At 45.4% G+C, this 13,646-nt stretch overlaps 1 protein-coding gene across 3 annotated transcripts in view; it reads right to left on the bottom strand.

The window, feature by feature from the left end:
* ILK (integrin linked kinase) overlaps positions 1–13,646 on the bottom strand; it is an 87,460-nt gene that overhangs the window by 19,451 nt on the left and 54,363 nt on the right. For all 3 annotated transcript variants that reach the window (XR_015303780.1, XR_015303781.1, XM_086948348.1), the window contains exons 5-7: positions 13,362–13,447; positions 5,795–5,904; positions 44–171 (exon numbers count right to left, since the gene is read on the bottom strand). Coding sequence is in view for 1 of the 3 variants with exons in the window: in XM_086948348.1 (XP_086804474.1) it covers positions 44–171; positions 5,795–5,904; positions 13,362–13,447 (324 nt within the window). In the remaining 2 variants the exon portion in view is untranslated. The remainder of the gene's footprint in view (positions 1–43; positions 172–5,794; positions 5,905–13,361; positions 13,448–13,646) is intronic.

Here is a 13,646-nt window from a genome sequence, read left to right as displayed (position 1 = left end):
TCCGTCTCAAAGCCCGTAGCCCCTGGATCACTAAGTCACTCACTTGTTCCTTCATGTAGCACGTTGTAAAGAGATCCGTACGGCATCCAGTGGGTTATGATGATCGGATGGGGAGCAGGTGGAGACTGACAGGCTCCCAGCACTGGAAGAACATTGGGGTGAGAGAAGATCCTGTAGTCAGAGGAGACATCCAAATCAATGAGTTACTGAACCAGTGAACACACGTGCACACACTGTAGACCAGCCACACATGTACAACACACCCACTCACCCAAATCCGCACATTGCAGAATGACCAGGACAAATCCTTCAAAGCCCACCCATCTACAAAACCCAACACTGATTTGCAACCATTTTCAAATTCAGGAACTACACACACTGAACAAGCCTCCTGCTTGCAAATGCAAGTAGCTGGTTAATAAAACATTATCAATGCGCTCGGTTATTCAGCTGTTGCGCAACACAATAAATACTAGAGAATAAAACAAACATTTTAGGAGGACTCATCGTGCAGTAGAATTTTTTTTTGAAAGAATGGGAAAATAATGTTCAGTGGGTGCCTAACTGATAAACAGAGTATGTTACTGGGGCTTCTTCTGGAGCTAGCTGGAGGCCAAACAAACACAGGCATGCACATCTAGCATTACAGAATAGTGGGGCAATCCCTATTAAATATAGGGATCAGTGTTGCAAAAGATAGGCGGAGGTGTCTGTTGCAAATAGACTCTGGTCAAGAAAGCCCTTAGACTGCCATGAGGGCATAAAGTCCTTTTGGAGATGACCTGGCTGGAAGTTGTGCTCAGGAATAACATAGATTTCAATGGAGGCACCAGCACAAGAGTTCCTTCGCTCTTTTATGCAAAGTCAGAGACACTGACCAATGGTCCCTGCGCTCTTCCTTGACCAGAATCTAGACTATAACGTGCGCAGATACCTGGGCCTTATGAGATGGCGAGGAGATGTCTGCTTCTCTGGAATGCTGCTCAGAAATTCCCTTTTCGATACTGCTCAGATCAACGATTCACCATACAGGGAGGGCCGCAGTTATGGCGGCACTTGACTCTACATAGGGTCGGCTCCTCTGGGATGGATACAGTTGTAAATTGGTCATTTCATATTAAAGAAACTCACTAACTTCTCTAAAGAGTCCACAAGGATGCAAATAACTAGATACTAAGAATGATTTTAGTAACTAAATGATGAATAGTGGATCTGAAACTAGGTTTAAAAATCAAACTGTTCTAGACCAGTGCTATGGATGTATATGTTAATGATCATCTACTTTGGGTCTGGAGTCCCATGGTTTATAAAGTTTATATACCATGTGCAAAAATTGGTTATCAAAAAAATAAAAACTATTAAAACGGTCTACATATGTGCAGGCTTTATATTTGCAACAGTGTGTTCCAAAGCGCACCATTGGCTACATACCCCACCCTTACCACTCTCCACCTGTACGGGTGTAACTCATTTGCTATACTTGTTCTTTGAGAATGGATTTTTCACAATCCCTGTGACTTCAGTAATGTAACAATGATGGCAGCACCCGCACTCCCAAAACTGTTCTAGCACCAGTGACTTCAGCTGTGTTACAGTGTGGATATAGATATATATATATATACATATATATATATATATTACCTACTGGCGATAGCCAGTAGGTATATATAGTTAGGATTTTTTCTCTATGGAACTTTTGAAAATTCTATGCCTAATAACTTTGGCGTTTGTGGACGGAATTGGCTGAAATTTTCAGGAAAATGGCACATTTTGTTTCTGAGCAGCTCCTGGAAATTTGGGGGGGGGGGTTCGTCTAGGGGGGGCCGAGAAAAAAGGGGGGTCCCAAAACGCGTTTTTCCCATGTTAATTTCCATAGGGCGGTTGGACTCACTTTTAGCCCGAACGGCTGAATGGATTTCCACGAAACTTGGCAAAATTGTAGGGACTGTTAGCCCGATGTGCCTTTGCTAGGTCTCAATATATGTGCTTCAGTGAATTTTGAGAAATTAACGTTTAAAACAAGATATATATCTGTAACAGCGCTCCGGGCAGCGCTCCGGTTCGCGTACTTTTCGCGTATCGGAACTTTGCGAAGCGAAGCTGATTGGCTCTCCGGTGTCTGTCAACATTCTAAACAGTCCGGTGCGGCCGCCATCTTGTCTCTCGGTAGGATCGAGAGACAAGAGGAGGCCAAAACAAAGGGGGAAATGAAGGAAAGGGGCAAGGTAGACCCCTTCTGACCCCCTAGGATTGATGAGGGGATAATATAGAGCCACGCTGGGCCCAAAAAAAAAAAAAAAATTCCGATTTTTTCGCCGTAGAGACGCGTCTTGGTACGCGAACCGGGCAGCTAACCGGGAAGCTAACCGGCAGCGTAACGGGAGTCTGACGAGTAGCTGATTGGCTGTCAACATTGTAAACAGTCCGGTGCGGCCGCCATCTTGTCTCTCGGTAGGATCGAGAGACAAGAGGAGGCCAAAACAAAGGGGGAAATGAAGGAAAGGGGCAAGGTAGACCCCTTCTGACCCCCTAGGATTGATGAGGGGATAATATAGAGCCACGCTGGGCCCAAAAAAAAAAAAAAAAATTCCGATTTTTTCGCCGTAGAGACGCGTCTTGGTACGCGAACCGGGCAGCTAACCGGGAAGCTAACCGGCAGTGTAACGGGAGTCTGAGGAGAACCTGATTGGCTGTTATCATTGTAAACAGTCTGGAGCGGCCGCCATCTTATCTCTCTGTGGGATCGAGAGACAAGAGGTGGAAAAAAAAAAAAGGTGTAAATGAATGAAAGGGGTAAGGCAAACCCCTCCTGAACCCCTAGGATTGATGAGGGGGCTATTAAAGTTCCCTGGGGGGTGAAAAAAAAAATTGCGATTTTTCGCGGTAAAGGTGCTTCCTGGTACGTTAACCGGGCAGCTAACCGGCAGCGTAACGGGAGTCCGACATATTGTGTTTTTTGAACGTTTGTGATATGTGCACGTGTGGATTTTGTCTAATTAAGGTTAAAAAAATATATATATATCTTTAAGCGTGTTCTGGCGCGCTTACGTTTTGGGTTTGGTTTGCGCTGCAGAGACGATACGTCACGGTTATGCGATGCATCATTAGGCGTCTCACGGGCTACGTCACTTAATAAAGAATATATTTTACAGCTATAGATATTAGCTTTTAAAAAACCAATGAAATTCACAGAAAAAAACATAGGTTATAGACCATATATAGTTAGGAATTTGCATTTACAAAACCTTGAAAATTCACTGAAAAAACCATAGGTTATAGACCATATATAGTTAGGGATTAGCATTTAAAAAACCTTATTTTATTTGCACAAAACCATTGAAATTCCATATATAGTTAGTTGCACTAACTATATATCGCGGACCCGCAATCCACTGCTAATGATGTCACATATTACATCATTCATGACATGGTCAGTGACATCACTGATGACATCTCAAATGACATCACTGATGACATCACTGATGACATCTCAAATGACATCACTGATGACATCACTGACATCTCATTTGACATTACTGATTACATCACTGATGATATCATTTATGTGATAATACATCTTCAGACTCTAATATAACCTTAGATACACTCAGTGTAAACAGGCACTCACAGACTGTCACACATCCATGGAGTTACCCACACACCTAGTCAGTCATGCAAAGAATCAATCACACCTCCATTTCCTCAACTATACAGTTATACACACCTTACTTATTCAAACATATACTAACACATATTTACTCTCTTATACAATCCTTGATACAAGTTCACAATGATTCATACAGCCACTCTCACATTCACTGGCTCTTATGTTCAGTTATTTATATATGTCAACTCTCACATGGAGTGTGTTTTACATATGTACTTACTTTGACATGTAGAACTGAGATATCCATTCACTCACTAATATACTCATGCACACAGTCAACTGTCCATACAGCTGTTTCTACATGCACTTTTGAACCCATACACCTAGGGAATCAACTGCTCACACATCTATGCACAGAGTTATACACCTCCCAGCCACCCACACACATACTCAGTCTCCCATACAAATACTTGGGCAACCATTCAATAACCCATATAGTTACTGATATAGCTACTGATTTAAACATGCAGCAGTTTACAGAAGAACATAAATAATGATTGCCAAATTAAGACACTTTAATCACTATCCCATGCACTCAGTGAGACACATTTAATCATTCTCTCATACAGTCAGTCATGCACCTACTAAATCCTTCATCCAGACACTTATACATCCACTCATTCTTCAATATGTAAGACATATTTTAACTTTACAGAAACATACAGTCACTGGGTGATGTCATCAGTGATCCCATTTGAGATGTCATCAGTGATGTCATCAGTGATGTCACTGACCATGTCATGAATGATGTAATATGTGACATCATTAGCAGTGGATTGCGGGTCCGCGATATATAGTTAGTGCAACTAACTATATATGGAATTTCAATGGTTTTGTGCAAATAAAATAAGGTTTTTTAAATGCTAATCCCTAACTATATATGGTCTATAACCTATGGTTTTTTCAGTGAATATATATATATATATACATACATACATACATACATATATATACACACACACACACACACACACACACTGACATAAACCTATGAATATCAAGCTTCTGGCTCTCTTTCATAGTCCAAGTGTCCCTTATTTTGTCTGCAGGTCCTTCTGAATTCAATCACTTGTTTCCTTTCATAGCCTCTGTTGAGAGAATGGTCAAACAAAGCTGTGGAGATGAAATAGTAGACAAATCGTATACTCCTCGGACAGAAACGGAGAGTCAACAATACTCTGAAGGAGATGAGGTGGCCTCCAGGGCTTTACCAGCACCTATTACAGTGGTCTCCACCCCGTTTAACTGGTGCTTTATCTACAATATATCACCTTATTGGTGAACATGACAGGATGGTAGATATCAGGGTGATGTCTGTCTACAATGTCACACCCCCAAAAGAAAACAACAAAAGCCACATATAGAGTGCATTGGGAAACTGCAGGAGTACAGAACTCCCAAAAACACATCCATGTGAATCCTGCCCTGAGAGCACTCTGTTGGCCCCTGGTCGAGTCAAGAATTAAATGCAAGAACCTACAGGCCATTCACAAAGATCTACTGGTGTCAATGCCTGGGCTGGTAAATTAAGTGGCATCCCACTACATCCCCGACCACAGCTCTGATCAGGCACCCAATCTGATCCACCACCAAGCGTTCAAACAAAACATACAGTCAAGTCTCTGGGTGCCCTGACCCTGATGCAACCTGAATCCAGAGGTCAGAACCACCCATCTACACATCATAAACACAGCTATCTAGACTGGCCATGGACTGAGGGCCAGAGCAACGCAAGAAACTGGAATCCAGCACCCTAATCGAACCATCAGAATTAGCTGCAGCACTATATAAAAATATTCATAAATAAATCATCCAAAGACAGTGGGGTAATAAGAGTTGCTTAACCCCTTCTATGCTGATGACGACCCCCGTCCGTCATGCACCGCTATGGGCGTGTGCTGATGATGGCTGGGGGCCGTCATGAACCCGCCCACTTATTAAAAGCGCCGCACAGGCGCAGAATCGCGCCCAAGGGGTTAAATAAACATTTCAAAAGTCTCATTCTTGACAAATCGACAGGAAACCGAACCCTGGATTGATTGAGAATTCTTTCTAAGACTTCATCCACAGGCGGCCCAGAACCCCAAGCACATCACCAGAGCGGCCGGGTCAGGCTGCATGCCTTACCTGAGTTTGGGATACTCTTCATTGAAATCTCTGCTTTTCCGAGTGGTCCAATCTCGAATTTTCAGCACCTTAATTACAACGTCATTGCCTTGCCACCTGCCCTTCCACAACTGCAGAGAATTGGGAAGACAAGGGGACACAAAGAGATTAGAAGGATCCTGGTCAAATGGAGATTAACACCATCTATGATCTTAGTCTACTATTCTCAGTTAATGCACATAACCACAGCAGTGTCCTGTACCCCAATAACCAAGAACAGTAAGGTCAGCGTGAAAGAGGCAGCGTATGGTAAGGAAACAGTAGAAAAACAGGTAGCAATCGTAAATCGTACGGCATACACAGGCAAGAACTGTGGATTGGGAGGAATATGTACATTTTAAAATCTAACACAGTAGGTAAATATGTGGAAAATACTGGATATAAACATGTGAAAGGGAAACAGAACAGATGCGCATAGAACATAGCACGTACTCACATGTGGAAGTGAAACAATAGGTACCCATGTGGAAACCGATACATACACACATGAACATTAAACAAAATGGATACAGGTGTGTACGTTGAACATAATGGGAAAAGATGCTTGCAAATGACTCAAGAGGTCGAGTTGAACATCCATGCACAACAGAAAAGATATATATGTCAGTAAATTAATCATTGTAAGCACAAGGAGGTATCTGAGTACAAGAAAACGTGGTGTCGAAAAAAGTTGCGTGGACACAGGCAGAGTAGGAATAACTGGATAGATATATGAAAACAGAACAGTGCAATCAGACGGGTTTAAGTACAGCAGCAACTGAGCATGCAAGAACATGGACTCCTACAAAACGTGATGGCTGAATAGTGAGAATATACCTGTTGCAGTAAACTAGGTACTTGCAGTCCAAGCTCCCTTTCTGGTTGCAAGCTTTGAGGACAAGTACATATGGTGGGCAGACACCCGGCGGTCCTCTCATGTTCAGCCACCTTCTAGGTACCAAGGTGCCTCATATCCCTATGTACCTGAACAATCATTCAATGTAGACCTGAGCCAAAGCAGCCACGGTTGATGGGTTGTCATGACTAGGATGTGCTTAGGAAGAGGAGTTCAGAATCAACAACACGTATGTGACCCATTCTTACTCTCGCACCCAGACTCTTCCAATTCCAACAAACAAGAAGAAAACAAGGTAGGGAAAAACGCAGCACAATCAAGCAAAGCAACCTAAAAACACATTTCAATGGACTCTGTCCCAAATGGGTCTCTGCTCTAGATCTGCTGTCACGAGTGTTGTTTGCTATTAAGGCTGTGAAGAATCCCAGGTGGCTGTTATGCAGAGTACGCCAATGAGCACATAGAACTGGAAAAGGAGCCTTGCTCCCTTGGAAGAGGAAGAGCAATGCTTGCATCCTCTGGTGAAGTACAAGACATTGCAATGAGCAATGGTGTCTTGAAAGCTTGTCTGGCAAAGGCATCCTCTGTCGGTGAGAAACTGCCTAATTGATTTTCCGGAGTCTGGTATTGGATCCAAATAAAAATATACTGTTTGCTTACGCTCAGTTTGTAAAACGTCACTTCTATGTAAGACCAATGGGTCCTGTGGCAGGGGCTGGAGAAGTAGTTCTACTTGTGAAAAAGGATGAAGTACTCAAAAAATGGACATTGGTGAGTTTTGACGGCTTACAAAACATAGTATGTGGCTTCAAAGCCCAGTCATTTCAGCTACGTTTTCAGGGTGAAACAACAGTCTTGCAACTAACCAGCCTAACGTCACCAGCCAGAAGAGATTGACACACACAGTGACCTTCATGTTGCACGGCACACACCTGTAACACACAGTTGGTACCTTCTTCTGCAGAAGTTACAGCTCAATAACTTTTATGATAATACCGGTGCTTACCAGACAAAGGGTTAATAAAACAATGACAGGGGAATGCCAATGAGCAGAAACAAAATCCAGCAGCAAAGAACCTTGGCTGTCTAATGACTGCTTAGGTGTTAGCCACATCAGGTAAGAACATGCAGCATTCTGAAGTCAAGCCATAAACTTCAGAGTGATTCAGCATGTGCCTAGCTAACAAGGTGACCAGTCAGCAGATGGCGAGAGGGTCATTCCAAAGGAAAGCTTGCCCATTGATTAAAGGTAGTGACTAGCAAACACCCTGTAAGGACATGCAGGGCATATGACTAAAGCAAGATGCTCTGACGAGCCTTCTAAGTTTTACTTTTTTTTTATCTGTGCTTTTGTGTAAGTGATTTTTCTTCTGGAAAGGTATCTTTTAGAATGTAATTTGACAACGGGTCGTGTGGAGATCTGTGAATCTTCACTGCAGTAGATGAGGTTGCAGATATAGGAGTCTCTAGTGAATAGAGTATGATGGGTTTTAAGGAGTAGGTTGTGCAGAAGTGGCAGAGTTGTTAGGTGGTGCTTTGTTGGAATGACTTTGCTTTAGGCATTTGGTAGGACAGCAATCCAGCACACAAATAGGAGTTAGACGAATAGTTATTAGGGCTGTTTGTCGATACTTGGTTCACTACAGAGATGTGCAGCACACGCGGTTGTTGGAACAGGTACTGCTGAATTAGTTAATTGCTTGTTGACTTTGCTTCCACTGTGTTGATTGACAGTGGTTCTAGAGATGTGATTCAGAAGAGGTATTAAAATATCTGAAATAATGAAGCTGTTATGTACATATAAAAGTAGAAGGCACTAAAGAAATCAGATAATCCAGAAACAGGAAGCAGTGACCACAGAAAGGAAGACTCAAATAAAAATATCATTATAAAAAGAGTAATGATGAGGAGGCAGATGCAGCAAATGAGATTTTTACATGGAAAGCTCACAACGGTCATGTGATGCCTTTAGGTATTAGGGCAACACTTTCATTATAATGTCTATTGCGCTGATATCCCATGTTGATCTTTTGCTCGGTAGAAATAAGTCCTTTAGAAACGTTTTATACTTCTGAAAACATGATCGAAGTTGTCTTGCCACAACATAAGCAAAGGTCTGGGGTTCTAGGCTGGAGTGCGCAACGGACCTTGGTGATTATTATAAGAGGGATTTTGTGGCTTAAGATGGTCAGCCTAGTCACGGTACAAAGTAGGATTTAAAACAAAGGCGCAGCCTACTCTCAACACATCAGGACGCACTACCTGCTGCTGGAGAAAATGTCGGCTAAGCAGGCTCAACAAGTCAAGTCAAGTCAAGTCAAGAAATGTATATAGCGCGCTACATACCCATAGGGTCTCAAGGCGCTAGAGGGAGAGTGGGGAATTACTTGTCGAATATCCAAGTTTTAAGTTGCTTTCTGAATGCTAGGTGGTTCTGAGTAAGGCGAAGGAGAGTGGGAAGTGAGTTCCAGGTTTTAGCTGCCAGGTAGGAAAAGGATCTACCTCCCATAGTGGTTTTGTTGATGCGAGGAACCGTGGCAAGGGCTTGGTTGGAGGATCGCAGTTGACGGGAGGGGGTGTAGAAGGACAATCGTGTGTTGAGGCATTCGGGCCCAAGATCGTAAAGTGCTTTGTGTGCGTGGGTTAGGAGGCGGAAAGTAATCCTCTTATTTACGGGGAGCCAGTGGAGGTTTTTCAGGTGATCAGAGATGTGTTCTTTACGCGGGATGTCTAGTATGAGCCTGGCTGAAGCGTTCTGGATGCGTTGGAGTTTATTCTGGAGTTTTGCGGTGGTACCGGCGTATAGTGCGTTTCCGTAGTCCAGGCGGCTCGTGACCAGTGCGTGGGTGACCGTTTTTCTAGTTTCGGTGGGGATCCAGCGAAATGTTTTTTTGAGCATGCGAAGAATGTTGAAGCAAGATGATGAAACGGCGTTGACTTGTCTGGTCATCGAGAGTGAGGAGTCCAGGATGACGCCCAGGTTCCGTGCGTGGTCCGTCGGGATGGGGGCTTTTCCAAGGGCATCTGGCCACCAAGAGTCATCCCAGGCGGAGGGGGAGGTGCCTAAGATGAGGACTTCTGTTTTGTCTGAGTTCAGTTTCAGACGGCTGTGCTTCATCCACTCGGCTACTTCTTTCATTCCTTCGTGTAAGTTGGTTTTGGCGGTGTTAGGGTCTTTGGTGAGTGATAGGATCAGTTGAGTATCATCCGCGTAGGAGATGATGTTGAGATTGTGTTGGCGAGCGATGGCCGCAAGGGGGCTCATGTATACGTTGAAGAGGGTGGGGCTGAGTGACGATCCTTGTGGCACGCCGCAGATGACTTCAGAGGCCTTTGACTTGAATGGTGGGAGGCGGACTCTCTGTGTTCTTCCGGTGAGGAACGAAGTGATCCATTCCAGTGCTTTTCCTTGGATTCCTACGTCTCTGAGGCGCTGTAGAAGGGTGATGTGACAGACTGTGTCGAAGGCAGCGGAGAGGTCGTGGAGGATGAGGGCGACTGTGTCTCCATTGTCCAGTAGAGTTCGAATGTCGTCAGTTGCTGCAATGAGGGCGGTCTCAGTGCTGTGTTTGGCTCGGAAGCCGGACTGTGAGGAGTCGAGGGATTTGTTGGTTTCGAGGAAGGCGGCGAGCTGCTTGTTGACAGCTTTCTCAATGACTTTGGCAGGGAATGGAAGAAGCGAGATGGGGCGGTAGTTTTTGAGTTCGGTGGGGTCAGCTGTGGGTTTTTTCAGAAGGGCGCTGAGTTCTGCGTGTTTCCAGCTTTCCGGGAAGGTGGCGGAGTTGAGGGAGCAGTTGATGACATCTCGGAGGTGTGGTGCTATGATGGAGTCTGCTTTGTTGAAGATGTGGTGAGGGCATGGGTCAGTTGGGGATCCTGAGTGGATGGAGTTCATCAGGTGGATGGTGTCCTCAGTGGAGATTGGGTTCCAGTCGTTAAGGATGTTCAAGGGGGGTGAGGGTCCTGCAGAAGATTGGGTGGGTTGGTCTTCGGGTCGGTTGTCGAAGTGGTTGTGGATGTCTGCGATTTTGTTGTGGAAGAAGGAAGCTAGGGAGTCGCAGAGGGCTTGGGAGGGGGTGATGTCGTTGGAGTTGGCTGATGGGTTGGTAAATTCTTTGACGATGTTGAATAATTCCTTGCTGTTGTGGGCGTTGTTATCTAGACGGTCTTTGAATGCGGCTTTCTTGGCAGACCGGATTAGTTGGTGGTGTAAGTGGGTGGCGTTTTTGAAGGCGTCCCTGGTGCTGGTGTTAGGATCTTTTTTCCAGGCCTTTGAGGGAGCGACAGTGTTTCTTCGATTATTTAAGATCATCGTTGAACCAGGATGCGTTTTTGCTGCCTAGCTTGATTAGGCGTTTTTTCAACGGTGCTAGGATGTCGGCGCTGTTGGATAGCCATTGGGTGAGGTTAATGGCTGCTTGGTCGGGGTTTGAGGAGTGGGCGGGGGGGTTTAGAAGAAGCGATGAGGAGATCTGGTCGCTGGTGATTTTGTTCCAGTTTCTTCGCAGGGTGGGTTGAGGATGGTTGTGGATTGTGGTCTTATTGTAGGTAAAGTGAACGCAGCTGTGGTCCGTCCAGTGAAGAGCTGTGGTGTGACTGAATGAGACATGTTTGCTGGAGGTGAAGATAGGGTCGAGAGTGTGACCTGCAATGTGGGTGGGGGTAGTGACGAGTTGTTTGAGTCCGAGGTTGGCGAGATTGTCCAGAAGGGTGGTGGCGTTGCTGTCGTTGCTCTTTTCCAGGTGAAAGTTGAGGTCTCCCAATAGAATGTATTCCTTGGAGGGGAGGGCGTGTGGGGTGATGAAGTCAGTGATGTCGTCACTGAATTGTGCATGGGGTCCTGGAGGCCGGTAGAGGAGGGTGCCTCTGAGTGTGGTCTTGGGGTCGGTGTGGATCTGGAAGTGAAGGTGTTCGGCGCTAGCGAGGTTGACGTCTGAGCTGGTTGAGATGCGGATGGAGTTCTTAGGGACGATAGCGATGCCTCCTCCTGTATGCTTGATGCGGTCCTTTCGGATGATCTTGTATCCTTCCGGAATGGCGATGGTGAGGTCTGGGGCTGAAGAAGCATTCATCCATGTTTCTGTTAGGAAGGCGACGTCCGGTGAAAAGGTGTCTAGTAGATTCCAGAGGTCGATGGCGTGCCTGTGGACCGAGCGGGTGTTGAGCAGAATGCATTTAAGGTGGTTGGTGTCAGATCTCTGGTTGGTGTTAGTGGATGAAGAGTTGTTCTTGGTGCCGTCGAACTTGCAGGAGTAGCAAGAGAAGGGTCCATGGGTGTGTCCAGGAGCGGCTTGGACGCAGTTGGGGGAGCGGCCGGGATTAAGGGCTAGGAGGGTGGTGGCATCGTAAGTGAAGCTAGTAGGCTGGGCATTGCGAGGGCCAGGGGGTCTGGCTCTGGGCGCGGACCAGGCGCAGACGGGCGTAGACGGGCTTACCTTTGGCGCACCTTCGGCGCGGCCGTAGCGCGTGGACGCTGCACGTGGGTTCATCTATCTTAAATGGATAGCGGGGGGGGCAGAGCGTGGGAGGGTCAGCTGGGAGGCGGTAGCAGGGAGGCGGGCCAGGGGAAAGCACAACAACAAAATGGTGGGAGGGATTGAAAGCGAAACCCAGCGCAATGGCCTCAATGAAGGAGGGCTTCTCAAAAATCAATATTGCACAAGCGCTAATTTCAAACAGCAATTCTGTCACCAGAGCTACAATAACACAAGCGCTCTAAGGTACGACGCCCAAGCTCTAACACAAGCGATATGAACTGCGATGCAAATGCGCTCTAAATTAACACAGCAATTTAGTCAATTCTTTCAGCAGAGCTACAATACCAGACACTAGTGCAGAGACACGAGTGCTCAGTGAAGGTGCTTCAGCTGTGGGAGCGAGGGGGAGCGACCATTCGGGACGAGGTCCAGGTGGTCACAAAGCCGTCGTCCTAGCCTCTATCCGCAATGAATTGATTAGCAACTATCTGCTGAAACCTGTAGTTTCAGAGGGGAGTACAGATGTCTAGGACAATGGGTACATGCCTTAAAAAAGATCTGCCTCCTCATATCCTTGAAGCAGAGTAATCAAGGAGCTGCAGAGCTATAGCTGACCTACTAGCTACAAACAATGCAAATACAACATCCAAAATACAAACGATGTTCTACCATTTGAGGAATTAGACCCTCATAGGTCTAGTATCACCTTTGTCTCAGCTTTGTTTTCAATCAACAAGAGGGGAAACTTGAACGCATCGGCAAACTCTCCTTACAGTCTTGTCATCAATAATATATAGTTTAGGATACTGCCAAGGAGGTGTCTGTGTCCCCCACCGAGCAGATAACGGAGATGGCTGGGCCCAAATGGTGTGCACTGGGAAAAGAAAATGATACCGTGTCGTGCTGGGTAAAAACTAGCAAGAAACCCGCAGAGGTGGAACAGCAGGTGTAGTCAGAGCAAACATGTACATGGGGTGGAAAATGACACTGCAGGGGATCTGGACAGTGTTTGAAGCAAGAGACAGGAGTCTGACTTAACACTGAGGGAGCTTCAGAAACAGAAATAATGTGTTAAGAACATATGAGACAGATGCAGTGCATGAGGCAGCTGTATGAGGAGGGAGCATAGGTGTGCAGAACAAAAACAGCCAGTAACTGTTAATGGGCAGAAAAAAGGACAACACATCTGGCTTGACTCAAGAGGAGCTGTACTCACCTCTCCAGAATGGTTCTCATTGATTTTGTGATTTAGAGTCAGCTGATTAAAGTCAATTCCGGCATGTTTGTTGAGCGTGCCATTTCCTGAAAGAATAGAAAAAAACAGAATGGAGTTAAATTATATTTTCTCTTGTGTTAAAGCAGAATTATTTGAAGTGTTCAAGGATTTGCCTGAGCGGTACACACAAGCAGCTGCTTCATTGCCAAATGGTTGTTGAAAATCTGAAAAAAGGATGCGTTTGTGAACAGAAAAGCACAAAGTTGTCTTCTTTTAGAATTGATT

The sequence above is a fragment of the Lissotriton vulgaris genome, unplaced genomic scaffold, assembly GCF_964263255.1.
Source record: "Lissotriton vulgaris unplaced genomic scaffold, aLisVul1.2 SCAFFOLD_760, whole genome shotgun sequence".
Taxonomy (NCBI): domain Eukaryota; kingdom Metazoa; phylum Chordata; class Amphibia; order Caudata; family Salamandridae; genus Lissotriton; species Lissotriton vulgaris.
Note: the sequence above shows the minus strand (reverse complement) of the source record. Positions and strands in the feature narration are given on the sequence as shown.